At 53.8% G+C, this 27,345-nt stretch overlaps 10 protein-coding genes across 10 annotated transcripts; 5 read left to right on the top strand and 5 right to left on the bottom strand.

The window, feature by feature from the left end:
• Positions 1-300: 300 nt before the first annotated feature.
• GLRG_05838 (ferrochelatase) lies at positions 301-1,651 on the top strand (the record flags this gene model as incomplete). The annotated part of the gene is made up of 2 exons (XM_008096523.1): positions 301-537; positions 587-1,651. The coding sequence occupies 2 exons, from the start codon at positions 301-303 to the stop codon at positions 1,649-1,651; spliced, it is 1,302 nt and encodes a 433-aa protein (XP_008094714.1).
• A 445-nt stretch (positions 1,652-2,096) lies between these two features.
• On the top strand, positions 2,097-2,900 carry GLRG_05837 (HIT domain-containing protein; the record flags this gene model as incomplete). The annotated part of the gene is made up of 2 exons (XM_008096522.1): positions 2,097-2,147; positions 2,355-2,900. 2 exons carry the CDS (start codon positions 2,097-2,099, stop codon positions 2,898-2,900), a joined length of 597 nt encoding a protein of 198 aa, XP_008094713.1.
• Positions 2,901-3,399: 499 nt separating this feature from the next.
• Positions 3,400-6,351, top strand: GLRG_05836 (ATPase; the record flags this gene model as incomplete). Its single annotated transcript, XM_008096521.1, has 2 exons — positions 3,400-5,870; positions 5,919-6,351. The coding sequence occupies 2 exons, from the start codon at positions 3,400-3,402 to the stop codon at positions 6,349-6,351; spliced, it is 2,904 nt and encodes a 967-aa protein (XP_008094712.1).
• An 870-nt stretch (positions 6,352-7,221) lies between these two features.
• GLRG_05835 (major facilitator superfamily transporter) lies at positions 7,222-9,156 on the bottom strand (the record flags this gene model as incomplete). The annotated part of the gene is made up of 3 exons (XM_008096520.1): positions 7,222-7,771; positions 7,825-8,062; positions 8,124-9,156. 3 exons carry the CDS (start codon positions 9,154-9,156, stop codon positions 7,222-7,224), a joined length of 1,821 nt encoding a protein of 606 aa, XP_008094711.1.
• A 1,167-nt stretch (positions 9,157-10,323) lies between these two features.
• Positions 10,324-11,238, bottom strand: GLRG_05834 (pirin; the record flags this gene model as incomplete). The annotated part of the gene is made up of 1 exon (XM_008096519.1): positions 10,324-11,238. One exon carries the CDS (start codon positions 11,236-11,238, stop codon positions 10,324-10,326), a length of 915 nt encoding a protein of 304 aa, XP_008094710.1.
• Positions 11,239-12,056: 818 nt separating this feature from the next.
• GLRG_05833 (glutathione S-transferase) lies at positions 12,057-13,421 on the top strand (the record flags this gene model as incomplete). The annotated part of the gene is made up of 6 exons (XM_008096518.1): positions 12,057-12,212; positions 12,274-12,364; positions 12,436-12,650; positions 12,700-12,971; positions 13,024-13,048; positions 13,170-13,421. The coding sequence occupies 6 exons, from the start codon at positions 12,057-12,059 to the stop codon at positions 13,419-13,421; spliced, it is 1,011 nt and encodes a 336-aa protein (XP_008094709.1).
• Positions 13,422-13,761: 340 nt separating this feature from the next.
• Positions 13,762-14,019, bottom strand: GLRG_05832 (uncharacterized protein; the record flags this gene model as incomplete). Its single annotated transcript, XM_008096517.1, has 2 exons — positions 13,762-13,962; positions 14,017-14,019. The coding sequence occupies 2 exons, from the start codon at positions 14,017-14,019 to the stop codon at positions 13,762-13,764; spliced, it is 204 nt and encodes a 67-aa protein (XP_008094708.1).
• Positions 14,020-15,093: 1,074 nt separating this feature from the next.
• On the bottom strand, positions 15,094-17,042 carry GLRG_05831 (major facilitator superfamily transporter; the record flags this gene model as incomplete). The annotated part of the gene is made up of 4 exons (XM_008096516.1): positions 15,094-15,209; positions 15,260-16,635; positions 16,701-16,774; positions 16,854-17,042. The coding sequence occupies 4 exons, from the start codon at positions 17,040-17,042 to the stop codon at positions 15,094-15,096; spliced, it is 1,755 nt and encodes a 584-aa protein (XP_008094707.1).
• A 3,095-nt stretch (positions 17,043-20,137) lies between these two features.
• Positions 20,138-22,530, top strand: GLRG_05830 (myb-like DNA-binding domain-containing protein; the record flags this gene model as incomplete). Its single annotated transcript, XM_008096515.1, has 2 exons — positions 20,138-22,141; positions 22,198-22,530. The coding sequence occupies 2 exons, from the start codon at positions 20,138-20,140 to the stop codon at positions 22,528-22,530; spliced, it is 2,337 nt and encodes a 778-aa protein (XP_008094706.1).
• Positions 22,531-22,706: 176 nt separating this feature from the next.
• On the bottom strand, positions 22,707-24,908 carry GLRG_05829 (major facilitator superfamily transporter; the record flags this gene model as incomplete). Its single annotated transcript, XM_008096514.1, has 5 exons — positions 22,707-23,340; positions 23,389-23,575; positions 23,638-23,662; positions 23,730-24,012; positions 24,127-24,908. 5 exons carry the CDS (start codon positions 24,906-24,908, stop codon positions 22,707-22,709), a joined length of 1,911 nt encoding a protein of 636 aa, XP_008094705.1.
• Positions 24,909-27,345: the final 2,437 nt, after the last annotated feature.

The following is a 27,345-nucleotide window of genomic DNA, read 5'->3' as shown; positions in this document are numbered from 1 at the left end:
GTTAGGGGTGTACTTGAGGTGGTGCAGACTGTTTGAGTGCCAAACCCAGGGGAAGGATAAGTGGTTCCCTATCAGCCCGCCTTTGCAAGGGACCAGCTCGGTGTTCGGTGGGCTCATGATCCAGATCGGGATTTCCGTCGTCATCGAAGCCCGAATTCCACAAAGTGTTGTCCGGTATCGAACACGCATCACCAGGATTCGCGTATTGCCACAAGTGCGCTTTTCCCAGAGCCACTGTTGCATACCCCCCTCAATTCCTGTTTTGCGAGTCTTTCAATTCATCACGCTGTCGCAGTTGCAATGGCTTTCAAATATCCAACGGGTCGGCTTTCCCGGAGCTTATCCAAGGCGACACCCTTGACGCGCCATGCCTCGTCACCCTTCGCCCTGGCGTCGCCTCAATCCAGGTTGTTGGCGACTGTTCCCCCTGTGACGCAAAACTCTGTCGGATCCAAGGGCCCAACAGCCATGGTTTTTATGAACATGGGCGGTCCCTCGACAACAGGCGAAGTGGGAGACTTCTTGAGCCGGCTTTTTGTACGTGGCCTCGCGGTTGTTGGTCCAATGGACAGCTAACAGTTCATAGGCAGATGGCGATTTGATTCCTCTCGGTCGCTTCCAGAACTATCTCGGCCCTTTCATATCCAAGCGAAGAACCCCCAAGATCGAGAAACAGTACGCCGAAATAGGTGGCGGCTCACCCATCCGCAAATGGACCGAGTACCAGAATGCAGAGATGTGCCAGATCCTGGACGAAATCTCGCCCGAAACCGCACCTCATAAGCCGTATACTGCGTTTCGCTATGCCGACCCGTTGACTGAAGAGATGTACAACCAGTTGCTGGCAGACGGTTTTGGAAACGGAAAGGGCGGAAGAGCAGTTGCCTTCACACAATACCCCCAATACTCATGCTCAACGACCGGAAGCAGCCTTAACGAGCTATGGAAGTGGAGGCAACGACTGGAAGGCAAGGCAGTAGGAGAGACGACGCCGGGTGACGGTACAATTTCTTGGAGTGTCATTGACCGATGGCCTGTCCATCCTGGTCTGATTGAGGCATTTGCGCAAAACATTGAGGCCAAGCTGTTGGAATACCCCGAGGAGAGGCGCAAGGACGTCGTGCTGCTGTTCTCTGCCCACAGTTTGCCCATGTCGGTTGTCAACAGAGGCGACCCGTACCCCGCCGAAGTCGCCGCGACAGTCTACGCCGTCATGCAGCGCCTCAAGTTTTCGAACCGTTACCGTCTTTGCTGGCAATCTCAGGTCGGTCCTTCGGCCTGGCTTGGACCGCAGACTTCCGACTCGGTTGAGCACTATGTTCAAAAGGGGCAGAAGGATCTGGTTCTGATCCCTATTGCGTTCACCTCGGACCATATTGAGACCTTATACGAGCTGGATCTCGAAGTCATTGGGGACTCTGGATCGCCGGAGACCGTTAAGCGAGTCGAAAGCTTGAACGGAAGTCCAATCTTTATCAAGGCTCTTGCAGACATCGCCAAAGCTCACCTTGACAGCGGCGTTGCCTGCTCGCAACAAATGGAGCTGCGCTGCCCTGGCTGCACGAGCGAGCGCTGCCTGCAGTCGAAGAAATTCTTTGCCGGACAGCAGACGAAGCTTTCCTCGGCGCAGGAGAGAATCCTCTCGCAATGAATGTCTGCCAGTCGCTGTTCATGAAGGACGGTGTGTATTTATGTACAACTTTAGAGGAACCGGCGATCTATTAGGGTCTAGATGGGAGCCTGGCAATGGCGGGAACCAAAAGTTATAAATTCCCAAATATGACATACATCCTTTGCTTTCATCTGCATTCCAGAAATCCATTGGAAGACAAGCTGTTACTGTTTTGCCGTGGCGTCCAAGAAACCAAGGTCAAGCTACTCCGTACCCGAAGAGCAATTTGTGACGATGACGCCACTGTGTTTCTTCGACAGTGCTAACAATTTTCCAGTCAACTCCACACGGTTGCCGGAATTTTCGGTTGAACTATTTACACACCGCCTACAATACACGTATGACCTGGCTGCGGATTATGTTCATCACTTGGACTTTGACGAGAAGACTACCCCAAGCTCACACTTTTCACTTGCGACGAACGATGAGCACTCAGGACAAAATCCATTTCGGGCCCTTTGAGGTCACCGACCAGGTCAGTCGCGTCTCGTTGAGTCGTCTCGAGTTACCGACATGGCCATGGCGCATAGATTGAGACGAGTCGACGACACAGTCCTATCTATAATCATAGCAGCGTTTTTCGTCTGAGATTGTCTCAGCATGGCAATGCGCATTTTGATTTCTCATCTAAGGCCTCGAGGTCTTAAGGAGTGCTGTTACAACGTGGACTGACACGACCCAGGTCTTCTTCAAGACGGCCCACTCCTTCGCCCTGGTCAATCTTAAGCCCCTCCTCCCGGGCCACGTTCTCATCTGTCCCCTGAAGCCTCACAAGCGCCTGACGGATCTCCTGCCGGCCGAGGTCACAGACCTCTTCACCACGACGCAGCTGGTCCAGAAAATGCTGGCGCGTCGCTATTTCTCCTCATCATCATCATTGCCGGCGGCGCCGGAGGCAGGGTCCTTCAACATCGCCGTGCAGGACGGCACGGACGCAGGGCAGACTGTGGCGCACGTCCATGTGCACATCATCCCGCGCATCCCGGGTGAGACTGGTAAAAACGGGTCCGGGCCAAAGGATGAGATTTACGAGCAAATGGCTAGCGAGGAGGGAAACTTGGGTGGCGCGTTGTGGGATAAGGAGTTGGGCAAGAGGCCGGAGGCTGGGGGACAGTTCGCGAGGATTGAGGATGCGATGAGAAAGGCGAGGACTATGGAAGAGATGGTCGGAGAAGCGAAGTCCTATCGGTCATTGTTAAAGGAGATGGGCGCTGTCAGTGAGAGGTAGCGAAAGCAAGCGAAACCGAAATGACATGGAGCTACGCTTGACGATACGATGATATTCCACCTCAACCATCAAACATGTCGTTGTTAAGGCCGGATCATTTTGAGCTAGTGGCACAGTGTTCCCATGCTGGGCAACAAGTAACTACCCTTTCCTGCAAGAAGTACATGGTCGACTTGTTCAATTGTTTTCGCTATATATAAAGTAATTAGCCGGCCTTAACTGACGTTAACTGAACGGTTTCTTCAGTTTGAATATTCACGAAGAGTGATGCTTCTCTAAGCCTAAGACAGTGCTCAAGCGCAATTATGCACAGTTGACACTGTGAAGCCTGGGCCCACCAACCATTAACGCGTCCAGGGTTCGCGTTTGATCGCGTCTCCCCCCAAGATTTAATTGTCACCATAGCGATACACCATATCGTAACGCTCAATAAAGCACCTACACCAGGACGATTTCCGCGCCATTTAGGCATTCACATCTCCGCATTTGATCCGTCAAGATGCCGAGCGCCTCATCGCCTATTACCTTTCCCGCCAGTTCCTCACCACCGGCCACGAAACGCGCGAGGCCTGCAGCTGTCGAGCACACGAGACCGAAACCGAAGGTCAGCAGCGGATTTCTCCTCGACGACGATTCCGATGACGCCGACAGTGACCAACAGCCTCCGCTAAAGAAGCAATTTGTTGATTTTAGCGCCCGCATTCAACGTTCAACACCCGTCACGACGGTCCCAGAGGAAGGCATAGCTGAGCCGATTGCATTAGCGCCTCAGAAGACCAGCGATCCCGCCATAGCCAACCCACCACAGGTCGCACCACCCGAAAGGCCATTAAGCCTTGCTTCGGCATTACTCAGCTCTACACCATCGTTTTTAAGGTCCTCCCGAACCTTTAAGCTCACAACATGCGCCGGGACGTCTACTACAATCAAGCAACGGAAGCCAACGACGAACACCTCTTACGAGACCATCATCGCTGCGAGGTCCAAGACGAAGGAGGGGAAAGCGAGACGAGCATACTACGGTATAGACATCAACGAACTAATTGATGCTGCAAAACAAGAAGATTCCGAGTCACGTCAACCGAGGAGAAAGGAGACTGATGTGCCGGTTCGCTCGGTGGAACAGCCAGTTGCCGGCAAGCAACACAAGAAGACACTTTTGTGGACCGAGAAATACAGAGCCAGGAACTTTCTGGATCTTTGCGGTGACGATGGTACCAACCGAATGGTCCTTCGTTGGCTAAAGCGCTGGGACCCCATCGTGTTCCCTGGTGTTGCGAAGAAAGCCCCCATTGTACGGAGACCCGGCATGAAGCAGGTTCCGGAGGAAGAGAAACCACACAAGAAGATACTAATGCTTACGGGACCACCGGGTCTCGGAAAGACTACTTTGGCCCACGTCTGTGCCAGGCAAGCAGGGTACGACGTGATGGAGGTCAACGCCAGTGACGATCGAAGCCGAGACGTTGTAAAAAACCGGATACGAACCTCCTTGGGCACTGAGAGCGTTAAGACTGTCGAGAACATAAAAACAAAAGACGGGGAAACACAGCAAAAGGTCGCCAAACCGGCCTGCGTAATTGTTGACGAAGTCGACGGAGTTGTTGGCGGCTCTGGCGCCTCAGGAGAGGGCGGCTTCGTCAAGGCGTTGATTGACCTAGTGCTACTTGACCAGAAAAACAGCGCTGGTGCCTCCAATGCCTCTGGTCGGAAGAAGAAAAAGGGCGATGACTTCCGGCTGATGCGCCCGCTCATTCTTATCTGTAACGACGTTTACCACCCCTCTCTCAGGCCCCTCCGGCAATCCGGCATGGCGGAGATTATTCACGTTGGCAAGCCAGGCATCGATGCTGTCGTCACGCGGCTGAAGACAGTGTTTGACAAGGAAGGCATTCCCTGTGAAAAGGACGCGGCCCGCAAAATCTGCGAGGCGGCCTGGGGCATGACGAGCGGCATCGACGCAAAGCGCGGCGCAGAAAGCGGGACGGAAGGTGATCTCAGAGGAGTCATGGTTGTTGGCGAATGGGTTGCAGGCCGATTTAAGGCCGCCGCCGGATTTAACGATCGACTGACAAGGCAGTGGCTTGACCAGAATGTGCTCTACGATCTCACCAACGGTGCTGGAGGAGCGAGGGGGCTCGGACGAGGAAGCACAAAAGACATAGTAACGCGTGTTTTTCAGGAGGGCGGCGGTTTCCCGAAGCAAGCCTTGGACACTTCACAAAACTTCAAGCACAAGCACGAACAACCCAAAAGTCAGCTTGGCTTTGCAGAGTATCACAAGAAAAACGCGATGGAACGGCTGCGGCACATGGTTGACACCAGTGGAGAGGTCGAGCGGATCATGACCGACATCTTTCTGGAGTACCCCAACCGGGAGTTCAATGACGACTCTTTCTTGTCGAAGCCAAACGCTGCGTACGACTGGATGAACTTTTTGGATACCTGTTCATCACGCACATTTGGAAGTCAGGAGTGGGAGCTGGCGCCGTACCTCAGCCAACCGATTCTGGCCTGCCACAACTTATTCGCCTCGTCTCGCCGACATCAGGTCACCATGGGTTACGACAAGAAATGGGGCGGCGGCGAGGAGGACAATGAGCCACCTGTACCATTCTCTGGACCCCGAGCCGATTTCGCCGCCCACGAAGCGCAGAAGCAAAACAAGGCCATGCTTCAGGCTATTCAGGCACAGCTTACTCCCACACTGGGACGGTCATTCCGAAGCGTTGAGGATATATCCACAGAGTTCATGCCATACCTAGTCCGCATGGTGTCACCAGACGTAAAGCCGGTTGTTATTGGCGGCAGCAACACAAGCACAGCTAGTGTGCGGAAAGAAACGGAGAAGGTCATGGTGAGGCGGGCCGCCGAGGTTATGGCCGAGGTCGGGATTGTCCTTCAAAAGGGCAAGATTGAAACCGATTCGTTGGTAAACAGGGGGCCGCAGTGGGTGTACCGCATGGAACCGTAAGTTGACCTCTGATCGTGCTTGTGACCTGGACTAATATCGGACAGTGATCTTGATGCCCTCGCAGTGTATGAGACGGCGGGCAACCTGGTACTCTCTAGTCAAGCCCCAACGCGCTACGCCGTGCGACAGGTGCTGGACCAAGAGCTGCAAAGGACCATTGCCCTACGCGAAGCCGCGGCCCGCCAGGCGCGATTCAAAGCAGGAGGCCCCGTGGAGTTCGAGGAGATCCCCGTGCACAATAATAATGAGGACATTGTCAAGGAACAGGCGAGAGTACTCGAGGCGAGTGTAAAGAGGGACTTTTTCGGACGCATCATACCCGCGCGACCGCTGGGGGCGGTGAACGGGAACGCTAAAAGGAGAAAGGAACAGAGCCACGAGAAGAGCGACAACAAGGTTTGGGTCACGTACCATGAAGGTATGAATAACGCCGTCAGGAAGCCGATTACTCTGGAGGAGTTTTTGAAAGGCTTGTAGGATCTCCTTTGGGCGATGAGCTTGGATGAGGTGAATGCATCACGAATTCGATTCTGTTTCAATGGCGAGAGTTTCCATTTAGAAATTTCACCAACGACGCCAATTCTGCTTGGTGGCTTCTGAATAATAAACGTTCTACGTCTGCTACCTTTTTCTGTCATGGCTCCAAGTTGCCTCTTTCGAACAGATATTTCCAAGGCCCTGTCTGGTTATCGAGAACTGTCGAGACGAAGCCAATGTCTTGAATTGCCGAGAGGTGCAAACCTTCCTCCACGCCACTATCCATCGACTCTTGTACATACGAGGCCTCTGAGATCGGTTGCCTTTGAAATCCTAATCCGATCCTCTTGGGCGTCAGATCGAGACGACAAGCAGAAATTCCTTTAACGTCGGAAAGGATATGATGCATAGACACTTTAAACACACACCTTGAGAATGTTTTCATACGGGAGGCCGAGCTCCAATGCATTCCCTACCTTAGTCATTTACGCGTTGTTTGAAAACATGGCTATATGTTATCCTACTCTTCGGGCCGGGAGCCCTCAAGGTTTTTAAAGCCAAAAGGGTGCTCCTTTATAAGGACACCACACATCGCCGATTTAAGACAACTTCAAGCCTAGCTTAACTCAGGTGTTAGCAGTCGGGGTTACAACGGAATCAAATTTGAAGAATTAGAGGTTATATTCCGTTGAGACTCGATTTCAATGAAGGCCTAATTAATTAAGAGAAATATGAGAAAATAACGAGCGTTCCTTCCTAAAGTTTAACTGCTTTTTTACGGCATTCCTTGCCGTAGTCAAAGGAAGTATCATGAGCAGTAAGAATCATACCAAGTGGCCGCGTATAAGGGCCGAGTCTTTAGATGCGCCATTACATCTGATCGCCAAAGCTGTCGGCAGGCCACTTCTTTCTCCAGGCAGGCCCATAGTAGTAAACCACCGGGATAAAGACGGCGAAGCCAGAAATCAGCCCAGTATAGATCATCATCGCGTTGAAGTATCCCATCTCCACAACCCAGTCTGAAATCTTGAAAGAAAGCGCAAAGGCCAATAAGCATCGGAATGAAGCAATATTTACCAAGGCCGGGCCCGCAAGATGGGGGTAGCACTCTAGAACGTAGACGGCGCCAATACTGTTGGCGCCCAAGAATCCGAAGGCCATCAACCCGAGGCCAGTAAGAAACGTGACATAGGAGTAGTTGTTTTGGTCTGAACCAGCCAGGCCAAACAAGATGGAGCCAATGATACCAGCGAGAGTTGGAAAAACCAGATTAATGAGCTGGTTTTCCGGAACACGGACCCCGCGCTTCTTAGCAAGTCGATTGGCCATCCAGTCGGCAGCGCTTCCAGTAACAAAAGCGACGGCAACAGCGGCAATGAGGACTGGTAGGAGGCATAAACCAAGTAACATGAAGTCCCATCTATAACATATGTTAGCCGGAGGCTCTTATCAAGTAAAAGCGTAATCACTTACGACCAAGGCGCTGTCAGAAGAGCTGGAGCAACAGTGTATCCAGCAGCAAACGCACAGGCGATCATGACACTGTTGAGCATGGTGATGAAGAAGATTTGCGGGTAGAAGAACGTGCGAAGCGTATCGACAAAAGCATTCCAGCCCTTTCTCCATTCCATTTTGCCGTGGAACAGAGCAATGTTGTACTGGAAAGTTCTTGGCGAGTGCTTCTGACCAGTCTCATCGCGAGGAATACCGTCTAAAAAGCCCAGAGTTAGCCTTGTATAGAATTCCCAGTCTTGTAACAGTCGAGCACTTACTCATCTCATCACGCGTTCGGTGCCATTTGGTCTCCGGCAGGAAGAAATATACGCCAACTAGGAAGAAAGCTGCGCTAATGGCGGTAATGAAATACATATAGCGCCAGCTTAAGTTGATAATGACATATGGCGCTGCAATGCCTAGTACGATAATAATAAGACCCTGGATTGCAAAGATCCCAGAGATCCAGGAGTTCCGTTGGTGAACGTGGACCATATCTTGGATGATGAATGGAACCAAGCTTTCAACAGTGCCAGCGCCAATCGCTTGAACGCAGCGAGCCAGCAAATGCGAGGTCAAAGACTGGCTACTTCCAGACCAGATACATCCAATGACGGCAAGCAAACCTGTTGCAAGAACAACTGGACGACGGCCAACAGATATGGCCATCGGTACCAGGATCAAGTTTGCCACGCCTATGATCAACACGGGAAGCGAGGCTAGCAGGTAGATCTGAAAGATTGGTGGCGCGCCCGGCAGGTTGGCGAGGATCTTCAAAGGATCGCTGCCCCCGGGAAGGCCGCCACTCGAAGTCAACGGCTTGAGGAGTTTGGGGTCGAGGCCCGAATACTCTAGGGCGAACACAGGAAGCATTGCGCCCAAGATCAGCTCGGCCGCGGCGGCCAGCGCGCCGAAGCAACATAGGCAGGCGCACGCGATGACCTTCCGCGACAGAGGCAAGTTCAAGGGGTCCCGCGGGTCCTGGGTCGGCGCGGGTTGCAGGATAAGTTGGCCATCGTGGTAGAGGACACCTTCCTTGGCCTTCTCCTTTGCCTGGTCGTCGTCGAAGGACGACTCGAAAGAATCGACATGCTCGAGGTCCTTCTCGAAGGCTGTTGATGAGCTGTCGTGACTGTTGGCCCTCTTCAGTTCGGTGGTCTGGAAACCGAAACCATGATGAACAGTCTTTTCGTCCTCAAGCGGCCAGTTCGACGCGGCCAAGCTAGAAACCGTTGATTGTCTCGGGTAACGCGGGGGATCGCCCGGGTGAATGGGTTCAGGTAGCTGCGGGGCGGCAGCAGCAGACTCCATGTTGCAATATTATCGGGAGAAGTTGTTAAGATACGATAATGGGGGTGATCCGGAAGAATCAGATCACTCTGGAACGTCAATCGAGAAGACATCAATTGCCGGTCAATATGTAAAGGCCATGAGGGCATTGGACCTCTGCTGATGATAATAAGAGACTTACACAGACCATCGCGCCCTAGCTGCCGAAACACCATGCTGCATGCTGAGAGACGCAACCACACAGACGCCGGCTTCGATATCATCACAGACTCCTGACCCCTACCCCGCCTGAGGTAGCCGCCGCCACCACGAGGTATTTCACGTTGAATATTGCAATCTCTGTTTCAGTGGCGTCAAAACTCCGTGTTGGTGCATCTGTACATTGCCGCTTCTGCTTTTCTGCAACTTGTTTCGCTGCAGGTAATGGAATGGAATTGGAGCCGCTGACTGGACGATCAATTTGGCCTCGTCAACCGGATCGACTAACCCGAAGTGAGCCTGAAACTTTCCCTCGCAAGCGGAGGGTCGTGAGGACAAAGCTGTAGGAACAGATGCTTGTATCACACTGGTCCAACCTTGACTGGCTGCGTCCAAGGCCGAGGAACAGACGAGGAAGAGTTTTGATAAGCATGAAAGGCCCTTAGGATGTCGTGACACAAGTTAGAATGAGGTTGGGGCACCAAATGCCCCAATCGCAACCCGGGCAGCTGTCGTGAGAATGGACCCAAAGAGCAAGCGGGCTGATTGAGTTCGGGTATTTCAAATACAAAGCGGCGTGGCCAAGGAGCTTTCTGACGTTTTAGTGCGTATCAATTTAGATTTAGTGAGATATTATACGCCAAGAGCGTCAGTAATAAGTTGCGGAGAGTAGGTGAAAAGGTTGAGCATACTTTGATAAGTGCAGATTGCTCAAGATGTCCTTGGAGCATTATGATGACATCACATCAGGGAGAAGTACCTCTGCCACTCCTGGGTTTTCGATCGTGTTCCTCCCGATTATTGGCTGTGACAAAACATGACCATTTGGCGGGAAAATAACTAACGCGCTTCCCAAGAACGGACGTGGATGATGTCGAAATAGGATGAAGGTCTTGAATGTGTAATGTCACCTGAACTCATCCTTGTTTGCCCACTCCAAGTCTTGCTTTGGGACTCTGATTTGCTTCGAAATGGGGTTTCGCGTACACCTCAATACACATTCTTCCTTTTTGAACTTTCACTCCGCCAATCCTTGGCTCTTTCAAATCCGTTCTTGTGCGTGTAAAAGTCCTCCACCGCTTGTTGTAACTCCTCCCGACTGTTCATGACAAATGGCCCATGTTGGGCGATTGGCTGATCCAAAACCTGTCCGGCAATCAAGAGGAGCCGTGCACTTCCATGCGCTGTATCGGGAACCTCAGCGTCAACCACATCGCCTTCTTTTTCAAAAATGACTGCGTCAAACTTCTTCCCCTTGCTCTGACTCTTACTCTTTGAACCGAAAACCGCCTCTCCCTCAAATACATAAGCAAAAGCATTCCACTCTTGAGGTAAGAGCTGGGTAAATTTGCCTCCTGGCTTGATCTCCACGTCGAGAAACCAGACGGGCGTATATGCCAAGTCTTTGACCGAGACGACCCCACCGGATCTGCCCGAGATGACTTTGACATAGACCTGGCCGTTGTCAAGTTGAACTTGTGGTATTTCTTTCGCGCCCAAGTCCCGGTACCTGGGCTCGCACATCTTGAGATGCTTCGGAAGGTCAACCCAGAGTTGGAATCCGGCCCCTGGGGTCCCGTCGTCTTCCGGCAATGGCTGTTCGGAGTGCATGATACCTCTTCCCGCTGTCATAAACTGTGCATCGCCGGCTCGCAAAATACCCTTATTTCCCGCAAAGTCTTCGTGCTCTACTGAGCCTTTTAGTATGTAAGATATGGTCTCTTGTCCCCGGTGAGGATGATCGGGGAAGCCGGCGCCGGTGCTGCCGCTCATGTGGTCGAACATAAGGAATGGCGAGAAGTTGCGCTTGTGAATGCTTCCGATGGCGCGGCGCACTCGTGCCCCTGCACCCTCGGCTTGTTCAGGTGCTCTGAAGACTTGAACGATTGCTCGTGATACCGACATGGTTGATTATTGAACTTGTTCGCCCAACAACTGGAGCTTGAAATGATGGTTTTATGACACGTGGTTGTTGACTAGTTATTTGAGAATCCTGCGAAAGACACAACATAGACTTATACGCAAACCGAATGATTCAATACTAGCAGCAGGTGTTACGGTTCCATACTGATAATGCTTACAAATAGGTGTGCCGAGGCGATCTGAGACAGCACATCCACCACCTCAAGTATTAGCGGGCTGATACTAGCGTTAGGGAGTTGAGGCCCTGGTTGTGCATCTCGGCGATTTGGATGTGTGACCTGACGTGGGTTGGCCAGGAAGCCCAGCTCTGAGGTAAGTGCGGTAATGCCGATGTCGAGCCCCTTGAACAGGAACGAGGGCCTGACTAAAAGGAGGCTAACTTCTAATTGGCTGTCAAACACGTGTCTGTAGTTTTGAAGCTTGGCAATGCAATGTCATAACCGCGCGGGGGAATGAATTGCAAGGCCTTTCAAGTGGCCCTTTATCCAATAGAGCACGTGCATGGCATGAATGTGTAATACCCGCGCGCGAGATATTGGTCTTGAACTGCAAGTGATTTACTCCACATGTTGCACTACTTGTACGCTTTCCAAGCACACCTAAATGTTCTACATCTCTTTTAAGGTATAGATAAGCAACCTGTAACGTGATTACTCTCAGAGGTTTGTAATATATAATAAACGCTAAAAGACCTCTGTAGGCGAGCATTGCAAGCGCCATACATTTGCAATCGAGTAGTGCTAGATTGGTTCTGCCAAACACCTTGCAACCCCTAGAACATAAGAAACATCAGGACCGTCATGACTACTGCTGGGTGGAAACAGTTGAATGAAAAGGATGGCAACTTCCAGCGTCCTGCAACCGTTCTCCGCAACTTCATCTCCAAAGAGCCAGGGTCCAAGTTTCCGCCCGAAAAGGGAAGATACCATCTCTACGTCAGCTATGCTTGTCCATGGGTAAATTAGCCCTATTCCATATGGTTTTCCGGAATGTAGCTGATAACAGTGACGACGACAGGCGCACAGAACCCTCATCGTCCGTAAGCTGAACGGTCTTGAAGACGTCATCTCGTTCCCTGTCGTACATTGGCACCTCGATCTTGAGACAGGTACGGCTGTAGGCGCCCCGATGGTCAAGGTTGGAGGACGATGCTTCGGGCTGATGACTGACACTACTTAGGATGGCGCTTCCCTACCTCCTCGGAAGCCGAAGTCGATGGCGGCAACGTGGTGCCAGATCCTCTGCACGACGGTTTCACCCTCTTGCGCCAGATTTACTTTGATACCGACCCCAATTACTCCGCAAGATTCTCCGTGCCTGTCTTGTACGACAAGATCCAAAAAGTCATTGTGAACAATGAAAGCAGCGAGATACTTTGGATGCTCGGAACAGAGGTCAATATGCAATCACCGGCCCCTTATGAGCCCCACTGACGTCTATCAGTTTGACGACATTATTGAGGAGAAGTACCGCAACGTCTCACTATACCCCACGACGCTCCAAGACCAGATCGACGACGCTCAGGCGTGGCAATATGATCAAATCAATCACGGAGTATACAAGTGCGGGTTCGCGGTCACGCAAGATACCTATGAACATGCTGTGACGTCTGTGTTTGACGGATTGGATCGGGCTGAAGCTCACTTGGCGTCTCTCAAGCCCTCCGATGGCCCGTACTGGCTTGGAAAGGAGATTACAGAAGTCGACATACGACTGTAATTTTCTGTCAAATACGGTGCCTTCCTGAGCTAACTCGTATTCTTGCAGATTCGTTACACTTATTCGATTCGACGTACGTTATTTTCCTTCGTCCCCCGTCATTCCACGTCTCAATGATATTGCCACATGGGCAATACTTCTGAACAATTAAGCCAAACATGGACGTCATCAATATTGACTAACATGAACCACAGCCGATCTACACGTTTCATTTCAAATGCAACATTCGAGACATACGATCCGGTTATCCCCGCCTTCACAACTGGCTCCGCAACCTGTACTGGAACGTGCCGGCGTTCAAAGACACAACCAACTTCATTCACATCCAGAAAGGCTACACCAAGAGCCAAGCCAACATCAATCCACTTGCAATCACGGCGATGGGGCCGTTGCCTCACATCCTAGCGCTGGAAGATGAAGTGCCCGCTGTCCGTATCTTAAAATAGAGCGAGATGGCCAGACGAGCTTTGGTAACGAAACGTTTGGTCATTGAGGAACTGCAAGTTCGGCCCCGCAATAAAATTCCCCTGTTTTTGTTCCTTCAGAAAAGTATGGAACATGTCTTGTCAGGATTTCCATCTAGCCCCAGGCCTGCGCATGAGTGCTTCCAAGTCGTGGCCCAAAGACGTATGGGAGGCTCACCCCTTCATTGTCCTACACTTAAGGAGCCATCACGACAATGGACACTACAAGCGTATCGTTGGAAAGCTGCAATCAGGTTAGCTTTCTTCCTGCTCTACCAATTCGATGAGGGTGGATAAAGTTAGAAAGGCCAACGCATACTTATCAAATCTTTCCCGCTACCGTATTATCAGTCTCGTGAAACGGTGCGACGGTCATCTTACCAGTGGCAGGATGCAACGGTTCAAAGGGCTTCTTCAAAATCCTAGCGGCTTCCTTCTCGGCTTCCTCGTTTGGCCGCTCAATTGCGGCGGCAAGCGCGAGAGACATGGCCTGCAGGAGCAGGAGACCGAACCACGTGGTTTTCTGAGTAGGCGTCTCTCAGCCGATTGTCACCGGGCGGCCTTGGCGGAAACTTACCATTTCCTAGGCGTTCAATATACGCGAATTGCAGTGTTTGGTGTCTTCTTCACAGGAGGAGGTTGTGAGGGAATGTCGTCAAGCTTGGTGACTGCCACAATAGATGGTCGTGGTATGTTGAGAAAATAGAAGGTATATATATGTATATGAGAACGGGGTTATCGTGTCGTGTACCAAAGTACAAGGCCACTGTCACACGGTCCTGGACCGCATAAAAAATAGTCGCACACAAGGTATATTCGTTCGCGGAAGCCGGAAGGGATGGATTCATGTACTGGTAGGGCCACTTGTGCATGAATCTGTGGCACGATGATGCGGCTTGGGATCAAAAGAAAGATGGCAGGTGAGATTCGTGCAGATGTTTACATGACAACAATGACCCATTCTGCCTGGGTCAATTAGATGCAATCTTGCTATCCTAATGAGATGATGGTATTAGATGAATGAAAAAAAAACCGGAGGGGCTCTCCCTTCCAAGACCTCGCAGGCTGGATCGTGTATGTGGCGATAGAAAGGGCTCGCGCCATTAGATTGGTAAAAAGCTTTATGCGAATTGATAGAAACAACACCCAGCAGAAGCATAGTTACTACGATATTTCACACACAAAAATTTGGCGGCAAAGGGCTTTATTGCACTCGAACCACCAAGGATCATCCCCCGAATGACGCTCGACAAAGGAAACGTCCATCGGTGGTGGTCATCCTCGCGCAATGGTCTTCCAAGGGATGAACCCGGGAATGCCTCTGGGAGGGCCCACCATGGGTAATCGGAACACGACATCGACTTGAACCGATGACAGCTTCCGTCTATTGACCAACACCCTAGGATGCAGTACACTGTTCACGAGACAAAACTGTGATAATCAAGAAAAGTTGTATTTGTGGTATCGGGTAATAGTGGCTGTACCCAATGTGACATGTCGCAGTTGCTCCGAGGCAAAAAGAGCCCCAGATCTTCAGCGCTCAGCGCTCAGTGACGTTTACATCTATAATCTAAGTATGTATCATGACCTTATTCTCGCTCTCTTTGTAAAACCATCCTGCTACGTCAGAACGTACATCTCGCCAACTGGAGTGTCAGTTGGTGAATATCAATTCGTCCTCCGTCAACACCTCCAGCGCTTCCGAGCTGGCCTGGACGCTGGATTGCGGTTCCGATGTTGGCACAGGCTCATACGTCTCCTCGAGGTACACTACATCTTGTCAATTTTAGGCACAGCTGAGACGAGGGATGCGAACTCACCACCAGGGCGTACAACAAAGCTTGCCAACAAAGCCAAACCAAACACGGACGCGAGGAGGACAAAGATGGCCTGGTCAAACACACCAACTGTCGCGTAGTAGAGCGTGTTGAAAGCGATGGGACCCAACACCCTCGACAAAGCGTGGAGGACCCCGATAGCACCCAAAAGCTGTCCCACCTGATCAGCAGGCACGTGCTTTGTGATGGCTGCTTGGATCGTCGCGCTGCCGAGCCCACCAAAAGCCGTCACCATACCGGAGAGCACAAATATGGCCTCATTCCTAGCGAAAATGTAGCCCAGCGAGCCGGTGACATCCGAGAGCAATGAGAAGCGCAGAATCCAGCAGTCAACAGTGTCGGCGCCGTGGTTTCCTTCCACTAATGAGACACCCGAGACCCTTCTCCGGTAGGCCGCAGGCCTCAGACGGAAGACGTAGTTGATGGTAGGGAGAACAACGAGGAGCGCCACGACACGAACCATGGACACGGCCGAGATGAAACGCGAGCTCTCCAAGGTGCCCCAACCCCAGGCCTCTGGGGACTCCGAGTACAGCAGAATGACGGTGCCTGCGCTCATCGCCGCGCCGATGAAGATCATGTCGGTGAAGGAGAGGGCAATGATGTTGAGACGCAGCCTCGACGAGGTACCCTTGCCTGTGGGCCAAAGGACCCTGAGAGGGGCCAGCGGGTTCGCGGCCTTGAGCGTCGACCAAGTCCCCCTCACCACAGGCTTCTGCTCTTGATCGTGCTTCTCGCGGGCGCGCAGCTGGCGCTTGATGCTGAGCGACTCGGGAACGATGAACCCAACAAAAATGATGAAGAAGATATGGCAACCCATAGTGACGTAGAAGACGGAGAGAAGGGTGCCGGTCCAGGCGACGAAGTAGCCCGTCAATAGCGGTCCGAAAGCCAGACCCGTAAACAGGCAGGCGTGGAGGTAGCCGATGCGCACGCCACGCTGGGAGGGCCGGGTACAGTCACTCGTATACGAATTGATGAGCACACTACCGGCCGTGAAAGATCCTGTCAGTCCGTCAGCGACGGCGCCGAGGAGCAACCAGTTGTAGTGAAAAGTCCATGGGAAGTTGGCGCATAGAATGACGGTCAACTCGGCCACGACGCCGCCGCAGGACGCCAGGGCGAGGAGTTTTCTTCGGCCATATCGGTCGGACAGCTGTCCCAACCTGGGCGCGGTGATGGCGGACAAAATTCCGGTGATGAGGTTCATGGCCAGGGTAAACATGGAAACGCGCTTCTTAACCTCCTTAATAAGGCACTGGGGGTTATCGGCGCCAAGGATTACGGGTGTGTAGACGAACGCCGGGTCCAGGACCGTCTGGTCGGCGAAATGGCGCTGGCAAACCAAGTCGACGATTCTGCACCACAATGTTAGCGACCGCGACAGCGGTCGGGCCACGAGTATTACGAGGTTTTGACATACAAATTCAGCTTGGGCACCAAAGAGCCTCCAAAGGCCAGGGTGAAGAGGGCATACGGGACGAGAAGCCAGTAAACCTGGCGCACGCAGGAGAGAGTCAGCACACGTCGGGATCACAGGTGACAGGACGACCCGAGCCGGGCAAGATGTCCCTACAGATGGTGTCTTCCACCACGGCAAGCCCTCGAAGTCGGCGTAGCCAGGCCATGTATCCTTGCAAGAGCTGTCGCCGTCGGGAGCGCCCGCACTCAGCAGCGACGTCGTTTCTGTTGCCTCATTGATGGGCTTGTTGTGAACATCCCGGTCCACGCGAGTAACAACGATGTCATCTTTGGGAGCCGACATGTTGAAGGAAAATATCAAATCTAAAATGCCCGTGGTGATTGCGTTCTCGGATTTAACGGTTGGCGCCGATAGTGTTTTTTTTGTTGCATACAGCTCTGGGGAAGCCTTTTGAGGCTTATAATCAGCCAACGGGAGCCGCGCCGTTTAGATTCGGGTATTTTGCTTAGTTGCGAGGGTCGGATCGTCGGGCGTTGGAGCCATATATCGTGTCTCGGACAGTGAGTTAGAGGCGAATGCGGTAAGCTGGACAAAGTGAGACTGCCACGCTGCCATTCCTGTTGGATCGTGTCTGCTGCGCTCGATTTGAAGTAGCCTTTTCCTAGAGCGAGCGCTTCAGGGATGGAAGGGCGTAGGTGTGCATGGGCGAAGGGAGGAGAAATGCTTCATGCGACGCAACAATAGTGGGAAATGGGAAAAGAAATAGAAACTTGAGCTATGTCGTGTGGAGGGCCACCCGAGGGGGGGGCACTGCTACTACACCCAAGAGATAAGACAGGATGTGGGACGGTGATGGTCGCTGATGAAATCAAGAGCCAAGGGCCGGGGCGAGAGACTCACGCTACACCACGCTACTACCTAAAGGTACAGTAGGTACCTACCTAGTGCAGAGAGAACCAGACCTGCAGGGGGTCCGACTTCGATGGAAGATGTGGAGCAGGGTGGGATGCACGCTTGTGTACGTCTACTCCGTACCTAGTCTAGTGTAGAGCGGAAATGGAATGGGATGGCATGGATTACCTAGTGTAGTTCCCTCCGGACATGGGTCGTATTGTTCGCTTCAGAAAGCGGAAGGTCAGACAGAGCATCGACAGCGCCATCGAATCCTATTGGAGCGGCGTTGGCATGTTGACAACAGTAATGCGCCATCTGTCGTCCGCAACGGCCTAAACACGTTTCGGTTGCGAGGAAAGCAGGGAATGGACGGCGGAGAGCTCGGGCTCGGAAGAATGATAAATACCCAACCTATGAGTAGAGGGCTAGGTATCATCGTCATCATATTTCGGTCATGAATGTGTACACTGACCATCTGCGAAGCCGTTATTGGTGGGAGGGGGGATGCATTCCAGAGGATGGAAGTCAGCAGTGATTTGCTTGCCAACCCCTGCTAAGCCGCGAAAAGAAAGAAGCAGCAGCAGCACCACCACCACCACCACCACCACCACCACCACCACCAAGGACAGATGTCTACCTACCCAAGGCAGGTAGTTATCGCCTTGTTTGGTGACGAAAGAAGGAGACGACAGAAAGCCACGCGGCGTGTTCGTGCCTGTCGGACTCGAGAATGGCCCCGTCGTAGTGGGTGGTGTCGTACCAATCTCGTGGGACTGCAGGCGAACGTGATGCGCTGGCGTATGCCGGGCTTATCCATGACGCACGCAGTCTCGCAGGATGGGCGATAAGGGGGGTCGCCATGTAGTGTACCACGACATCCCAGATCTGCCAGGGGGTGGGCGACAAGGAGCGCGATTACAAAGCTTGAGCCACTTCCGCGCTGGCAGTTCGGACACCGCACGCACTTAACACTATAATGCAAGGTACCGATGCCGAACTCGGTCAACAACTAGTGCCACCTAGGTAGGTATTCGGAACCCAAAAGCAAGCATTGTCTTGTTTAGTCTGTCGCTTCATAATATGCTCCAAGCCCTTACCCTGTCTGACAAGAGGAGAGGAGCACCCCCAACGTAATGACCTGGAGAGGAACATTGCCATCCTGGAGGAACGTTGTCGTTCTCCCTCCCCATCCTTATTGTCGACAAATGGGGCACCATCCGCTCAAAATCCTTGATGTCCAAAACGGCAGCACAGCATCGTTGTGTGACTGTGGCCGGTACTCCGTCGACAAGGTTCTGTGGTCGCCCTGTTTCAGCACCGGCGAGCGGACCGGTCCCGCGGAACCGCCCTCCTGGAAGAACCAAAACCTTGCCCTACTTTTCCTTCCTCGTTCCCGGCCTGGACACAGTCGCCGAGTCTCGTCTCATCGACAGCATTTTCGCGCTCCTGCCCCAACGCCAACCGAGTTACCACCTGCTGCCTACCTGTAGGTTGTAGCTCACAGTAGGTGCGACTGCTACGGGATGAATTGTCCCATCTTCAAGCCGACGGCATATCCCCTGGTGTTCCGCGAGGGTGCGCTGTCGTTGTTTGACACGTCCTCTAATTGTCGGATGGTGTCTTGCGCAATGACACTTTGCTGTTTTGATCGCCTGCTGCCGCCTTCCGCGGTGCCTGATCCGAACGTCGGTCGGGCGCGTCCACCAAGTATGTAGCTTAGTTAGCATGAGTCGGTATCTCCCACACAGACACCACCCAGCAGGAGCGGTCCGAGGCCACGCCGTATTGCAAAGGCAGTGCCCAGAGCTCTTCGCAATGAATGGGCCAGGAATGTAGTTTGGGAGGAAAGGGAAGGGTGATAATCATAGAACCCTTTCCCTCCCTTCGATACGGAGGGCGCGGGATGTGACCCGTGCCTCGGCAACCCCAACATGGAAGTGAGGGGTTGTCGAGCCGAGTTGACTTTGTGTCGATGACTCGATTATTGCGTTTGTTCTTATCAAATCTTCAGTAAGCCTGCGGGCGTCAATCCCGGCCAATGTCGATGCACCCTCCTTCTGTCGTAGCGGTCATAGCTATAACTTTGATCTCTGCTCGTGCTGCTGCTCAACAAGTAGGTAAAAGGGCTAGCCCACATGTTTCCGAAATGACAGTCACGGCTGGACTCCCGAGTTAGTATCAGTGTATCGATTGAGGAAGTGGTGACTTTTGCCAAAAAGGAAAGCCGTTGGGCCAAAACTGAACTCGAACGTACGAGCCAAACCATGGGGCCTATGATTGCCTCTGCCCACCTCACCGAGACCTTTGACCGAGAGCAGTATGTCGGTGTAGTTCGGTGAGCTGCTGCAGAAGGTGACAATGTGGAGCCAATCAACAGCAGTTTTCCATGCTTACTAAGACGCGTTAATCCTCAGCCTTGTGCACCTAAATCCCTGACATTGGTCTCGCATCACAATTTCCTCCGCCCAACGCCCTCGCGACGAGGATTTCTGACGACCACATCCACGACACCTGCCCCGACTTCATCAGCCAGCTTCTCTACAATGGGTGTCGTCAAAGGAGGAGTCTGGACCAACATTGAGGATGAAATCCTCAAGGCTTCCGTCTCCAAGTACGGCCTGAACCAGTGGGCGCGTGTCTCATCGCTGCTCGCGCGCAAGACCCCGAAGCAGTGCAAGGCAAGATGGAATGAGTGGCTGGACCCGAGTATCAAAAAGACCGAATGGAGCAAGGAGGAAGATGAAAAGCTTCTTCACCTCGCCAAGCTTATGCCCACCCAGTGGCGCACTATTGCACCTGCCGTCGGACGAACCGCCAACCAATGTCTCGAACGATACCAAAAGCTCCTGGACGAGGCCGAAGCTAGAGAGGCTGGCCAGTTCGGCCTCACTGGAATCGAAGGTGGCGAGGCTTCGGCACCAAGCGCCGACGACGTAAGAAGATTACGCCCCGGCGAAGTCGACCCGGATCCAGAGAGCAAGCCTGCGCGCCCCGACACGATCGATCTCGACGAAGATGAAAAGGAAATGCTGAGCGAAGCGAGAGCGCGTCTTGCCAATACACAGGGAAAGAAGGCAAAGAGAAAGGCTAGAGAACGTCAACAAGAGGAGTCGCGCCGTTTGGCCGCCCTCCAGAAGCGGCGTGAGCTCAAGACGGCAGGCATCAACATCAAAGTCGTCACGCGCAAGAAGGGCCAAATGGACTACAATGCCGACATACCTTTCGAGAAGAAGGCTGCTCCGGGCTTCTACGACACCGGAGAGGAACAGGTTCGCAACGAGCACCAGCGCCAGGCTTTCGACCCAAGAAAACAACAACTTGCGAGCAAGCGCAAGGGCGATGGCGACGATGATGGCGAGAGCAAGAGAAGAAAGAAGGAGAAGGACGCGCCCTCGGCTTCGTTCCAAGCCGCCGTAAAGGCTGGCCAGATGCAGAAGATCCGGGAGGCCGAGCAGAGCAGCAAGCGGAGAGCACTGAACCTTCCGGCTCCTCAGGTGAGCGAGGGCGAATTGGAAGAAATTGTCAAGATGGGCATGATGGGTGAGAGGGCGAGCATGATGGCGCGCGAATCCGAAAATGACGCGACTCGGGGACTGGTCAGCGAGTACTCGACCCTGAACAACAATGCACCCATCCGAACACCCCGAGCCCCGGCGCAAGAAGATCACATTGCCAATGAAATCCGCAACATTAGAGCCTTGACTAACACTCAGTCCTCGCTGCTGGGCGGAGAGAACACCCCTCTTCACGAAGGATCCGAATCCACAGGATTTGACGGTGTTGCGCCTCGCAAGCAAGTCGTCGCAACACCAAACCCCCTGGCGACTCCAATGCGTGCCAACGGCGTCGGCCAAACTCCCGCGCGAGCTGGACAGACTCCGATGAGGACGCCCCGAGACAGTTTTTCATTGAACGCCGACGGTAGCCAGGCCCTTGTCTCAGCAACACCCCAAGACATTAAAACGCGAGAGTTGGCGTTGCGCAGCCAGCTGAAGCAAGGCCTGGCGTCTTTGCCCAAGCCCAAGGACAGTGAGTGGGAGCTCGAGCTTCCTGAAGACCAAAGAGAGGCCGCTGCCGGCGAGGACATGCTTATTGAAGACGCTGGTGAAAGGGATCGCCGGGAACAGGAGTTTAGGGCGGCGCAGGAGGCTTTGGAGGCTCGGAGACGGACACAAGTCATGCAAAGACAATTGCCTCGACCAGTCAAAGTCGACGTGTCTGCCCTGCTGTCAACTGCAGAGACAATTCAGGATACCGCCCAACTTCTTATTGCTAGAGAAGCTGCCGCCCTGGTCGCCAACGATGCGATCAAGTACCCCTTGCCCGGCTCAAAGGTCAGTGGGGTCCCTCCTCGCTTGGACACCATCGCCGACGATGAGCTTGCCGAGGCGCGTCTTCAGATTTTGTCAGAGACAAGGCCGAAGCCCTCTTTTGCTGAGATTCAGGCGTCCTTTGAGGGCCGTGGCAAGGATTCTCTGCTCCTCGGTTTGGGATGTTATGGTGATGACGAAGAGGAGGAGGAGGCAGCCATGAAAGAAGCCTTCGACGTATGTGTTTCACCCCCCCTCGACTTTTCGCATTTTAGTTACTAACATCATCACAGTCTATGCAGGACTTAATCGCCACCACCGCAGAGGAAGGCATCAAGCTTGAGAAGACCTTGGGCGTGTATTTGGGTGGATATCAGAAGCGACAGAAGATGTTAAAAGACAAGATTGGCGAGGCCGCCGAGGCGCTTGAGAAGGCGAACAACGCTCTTAGCGGTTTCAAGACGCTTGCTATCTCGGAAGAGGTTGCGATACAACGACGCCTGGGCGCATTGAGAGACGAAGTCGGATACGTCAGTAGAAGGGAACGTGAGGCGCAAGAACTGTATCGCAAGACGAGGGATGAGCTGGACGCCCTGCGAGCTAACAGCGTCAACGGGCGCGACTGAAAATTTGTATTACTATGGGACGATGAAAGGTAGGAAGGGGCTACGGCCTGGACCAGGCAAATTGAAAGCTGTATGATGTGCTTCCAGAACGCTCTGCTAGATGCTATATACCACCACAAGGAACGATTGGGTTTTTCGCGTTATTGTCAACGGTACTCGATGCCGCACCCGCCCCTCTACTTCCTAGTGCCAAGTCTGGGCAACTTGATGGGAACCAGCAGGCAGACCGACAGGAACGCTATCACTGTGCAGCACAAGAACGTCGTCCGCAGCGCCGCCTCGTAGCTCATAACGACCTGCTCGCGGTACAGCTCGGGCAGCTTCACGATGGACTCGACACTCTCCCTTACCTTGCGGATCACCTCGTCCTTCTCGGGCCCCTGGACGTACTTGTCGAGGTACCCCAACAGGGCGTTCTGCACGACGAGACTGCTGCTGGCGACACCGAGCACCATGCCAAGCGAGCGCCAGAGGATGAGGGTGCTCGTGACGACGGCCTGCTCCCGCTGCTCGCTCGCCGCCAGGACGGCCATGAAGGAGCCCGGGAATTGGAAGCCCTGGCCGATGGAGGAGGGCACGAGACAGAAAAGGTAAACCCACGAAGGCCAGCCGCGGCGCAGGAGGGCGAGGATGAGGGTGCCAACGAAGAGGCAGACGGCACCGGAGACCGGGGGCCACTTGAGGCGGCGGGTATAAGTTATGAGGAAGCCCGTTGCGGCGCCGACGCAGGAGGAGACGAGCGACGGGAGGACGAGGCGCAGGCCGGAAGCGGTTGCCGTCGTGAGGAGGACGGCCTGGAAGAAGAGGGGGCTGACGCGTGTTAGAACATGGTTGGGGGGAGCCGGCTGCGGAACCTACATGTTGAAGAGGATGGCGTTACTCAGGAGAGCCGCGAAGAAATTGGAGAAGATAATATTCATGCGCGGCGAGCGGCGGACTAGATAGAGAGGCATGATCGGGCGGCTGACGTAGGACTCGACGTAGAGGAACACAGGGAAGCAGATGCTGAAGATGACGAGCGAGGCGACCACGAGGGGGTGGGACCCTGTTACATAGTTAGCTACCGATCCTGGGGGTCAATACGGACCGCGCCATGGGTTCACTTACACGGCAGGATGTTTCCTCCCAAGTTCTATATCGAGGCAGAATACGTTAGGTCTCGGGGAGGGCCGCTGCTCAGCGAGGAAAAGAAGACTTACAAGGCCGAGAACGAAAAAGGTGATGGACGTTGTCAGGAGGATCGAGCCTTTGAAGTCGAAGGCTCTGAGGGCCTCGACAAAGGTCTCCCGCTTCCCCGCGAGCCCCAGGTCGCTGGGGACGGCGATGACGGCGATGAAGCAGCAGATGATCAGGGGGGGCACCTGGATGCCGAACTCCCAGCGCCAGCCGAGGTGGTCGGCCATGGCGCCGCCCAGAGCCGCCCCGAGGGCGGAGCCGACACCGTAGATCATGTTAACGTAGGACTGGTACGCGCCGCGGTTTCTACCTCGCGGTCAGCCTCGATTTGATGCAGCTGTCGCGTAAAAGAATTTTGCGACAAGAGGCGCTCCTGTCTCATTCGACATGCAAAGCGACGAGAACGAGGGACAAACTCACTCGATGGGAACCAGGTCACTAATGATGATGCTCCCCAGCGTCATCATGCCGCCCGCGCCGAGGCCGCACAGTGCCCTGGCGAGGATGAAGCTCGTCATACTCTGCGCGAGGGCGCACCACATGGTGGCGGCGGCGAAGATGACCATGGTGGCGACGTAGGGCGGCTTGCGGCCGATGCTGTCGGAAAGGCGGCCCAGCAGCGGTTGAAAGGCGGACGAGGTGAGCAGGAAGGCGGTGGACAGCCACGAGGCGCTATTGGAGGCGTGGAAGTAGGAGGTGATGACGGGATGCGAGGAGGCCATGATGGTACCGTCGAAGCAGGCGATGAAGTAGGTCAGCAGGATCTCGGCGAAGATGAACCAAAAGCGCGAGGGGGTGATGCCGTTCAGGTAGGGGGTGGACGCGGTGGTGCTGCTGCCACTTATAGAGACGGCGCCCGAGTCCCGGTCGGAGTCGGAGTCAACGCCGGCGCCGGCGCCGGCCTCGCGGTCGGTGCGGCTGGCGAGGGAGGACCGGCGGGTCTTGGAGGAGGTGCTGTAGCGGCGCGGACCCCGGAGGAGGGGGTTCACGGTCGACTCTGGCTCCAAGAAGGGGCCGGAGGTGGGGAGGGACCGCGAGAGGAGGAAGTCAAACTCATTGGGCGAGATGGCGTCTTCGTCCTGCGGGGTGATGGGGAGTGGAGTCGAAGGTTCATCGACCTGGAGGAGAGGCGTGCGCTCGTCCCCCCGGGCACGCTGGCCGTCGGCTGATGGCGACGGCTTGGACCTTGCCCACGGCACCATTATTGGATGAGGATTGCGCAGAAAAGGGAGGTCTTCGGCTCGGGGTAGGAGAGGGTGGTGCTCGCGGATAAGTCGCCGTGATCTCTGGGGTGTTTGTCGTAATCGAAGAAAGAGTTTATGTAGAAGGAGTCAAATGCAAAACTTTTGTCGACCAGGTGAGACTTGCTTCAGTTGAATAGAAAGCGGCTAAGAGCGAGACGGGACGAAGTTCAACGACAAGTCCCGAGGCGCCCTCCTGATTCTCCCACACACGCGGCTTTTTGGCTAATCAAGAAGAAATAGAGCTCAATGACATGGGGGATATGTACAGAATGTACTATCATGAGTAAAGGGCTGGGTGATGATGGAGGAAGTTGAGAAGAAAAAAGGAAAAGGGAGGAGTCGGCATGCATGCAGGAAACGGGACTTCGCCTTTGTTTCGCGAAGACCCTGGCCAGAAGGGAGGGGGGAACCTAAAGGGTTTTCGGTGGCTTCCCTTTCCCATAGGACCCTTTCAGCATGCAGAGGATAGATAGGTTAGTAAGTCCATGGTCCACCTCGGGCCATGGATGGCACCGTCCACCGCTTGTTCCGGCGGTCACATTCCCGTCATTTTGCGTGCTGGCAAGTCAGTTTCCCCCGGGCTCGTGACTCTGGCCAACCCCGAACATCAGCGCCGTCGTCTCTCGTCCTGCCGCCATGCGTGTTACTATTGTTCTCTAGGCTCGCTTGCAAACGGTTTTACTCCTGGCCACGGGAGATAACGAAGAGGAGAAAAGTCTGGAAAAAAGCCAATCACGCAATAGCGGGCGGGTATGCGTAAGACGGTGGAAAGCGTACCTCGTTAGACTGGGCGCTAGAAGGGGGGCGTTGAATTGGAGCCATTCTCGCGCTCGGCTCGAGTCCGCTGAAGAAAAGAGCGAAACACAACCAACCCCCCCCCCAGCTCCGTTCCCGCAGGGTGGTGAATCTGTGCATATGGGACGGACCTCCGATCCCGGGCGGGGGTCCCGGATGCCGCTACGTTGCACCAAGATTTGTTCTGTTGGAAGCTACCTAGCTTTCCATCATTGACCAATTGCATCCTACGCGAAACTGGGAATGCAACCAATGACAGTTTCTTATTGGAGAGATTCCAGGACATCATACACAGATATTCAGATACATCATATCCTTCATAACGTCAGGGCTTTCTGTGATAACAAATCCATTAAACCACCGAGATTGCGTTGCACAGGTGCGGCCAACCGTTGAATCCCGGGACTACGCATCTTGCAGGACTCGTTTCCCAGCATCGGTTCATGCGTCGCACGACATGTCAGCCGAGACGCCGAGATCGATTTCTCACATATCGCCCCTGTGCGACCAAGCCGGACCATTCCCGAGGAGTCGAATCCCTCTGATGGATTCCCAGAGCATGAACGGGCCGAAACGAGGCGGTACCGAGGTGAAGGCGAGACGAGACCGTCTCTCGGGAAGACTGACTGAGACTTTCCAAAACACGGCTCATCATGTCCGTATCCGCACTTCCTTCGGCTCCAATGAGTCATTGTAGCCGAAGTCGGTGCGAAGCCGAAGCCGAACATGTCGCACGGAGCCAAGACCTCGCATCCTGGAATATTTTGCCTCCCGCCGGAAAGGACATCACAAATTCACACGTTGTTACCCATGGATTCGGTTCGGGCCGGATCATACTCCTTGTCATGATACGGCCAGGTTCACATTACCTCGTCTGCGCAAAGCAACGTCGATGGCGAGATATAGCTAATTAATCAGAAGACCGCATCATCGCGGCTGGCTCCCTCGGACTCAAACGAAAGACTGCTACGAAAGGAAATAAATGTCTACCTGCAGAAGTGCCGTGTGGGCACAGCGCCTGTTAGAGCATTTTCCCTGGCCTAGCAACTCAGGCTGAGCTGAATTGACATCTCGATGATAGGCCAACGTTTAAAGTGCACCAAAGAATCAAGATCCCCGTTCTCGCCAAGGGTTATTGACTGTGAAGGCGCCGGTACAACACATGTCTGCAACTGGTTAGTCATCATCATCGCTGTCTCCGGAAAGGTTTATAACGTAAAGCATTTTGCAGGTGTCTTGTGCATATAGCATTCACAGTGGCTCGTTTCGTTCGCCAGATCCATCTCATCCATTCTGGGCTTGTGCACACACCTTTCATCTTGGCAGGGGCCACCAGAAAAGTGAGCTGGTCAGCCAAGCGAAGACCGGAGAGCAAGGTGAGGAGAAACGGGACCCTCCGTGCATCTTCAAAGTGCACAGGGCTCTCAGGGTCATCAGAAGTCGTAACCTTTGATGCTTCCACTGCACATCTCGATAACCATTGCCCCTGCATCTATGTACTGTCCGAGCTCAACCATACGCCAGGCGCTCTTCCATGGCTGACGGGTTCTGCAGCACCCGGAGGCGACACCTGCTCAGCCGTGATCACTGGGCTATACGG

This window comes from Colletotrichum graminicola (assembly GCF_000149035.1).
Source record: "Colletotrichum graminicola M1.001 genomic scaffold supercont1.20, whole genome shotgun sequence".
Lineage (NCBI taxonomy): Eukaryota > Fungi > Ascomycota > Sordariomycetes > Glomerellales > Glomerellaceae > Colletotrichum > Colletotrichum graminicola.
This window is presented reverse-complemented; position numbering and strand designations above follow the sequence as displayed.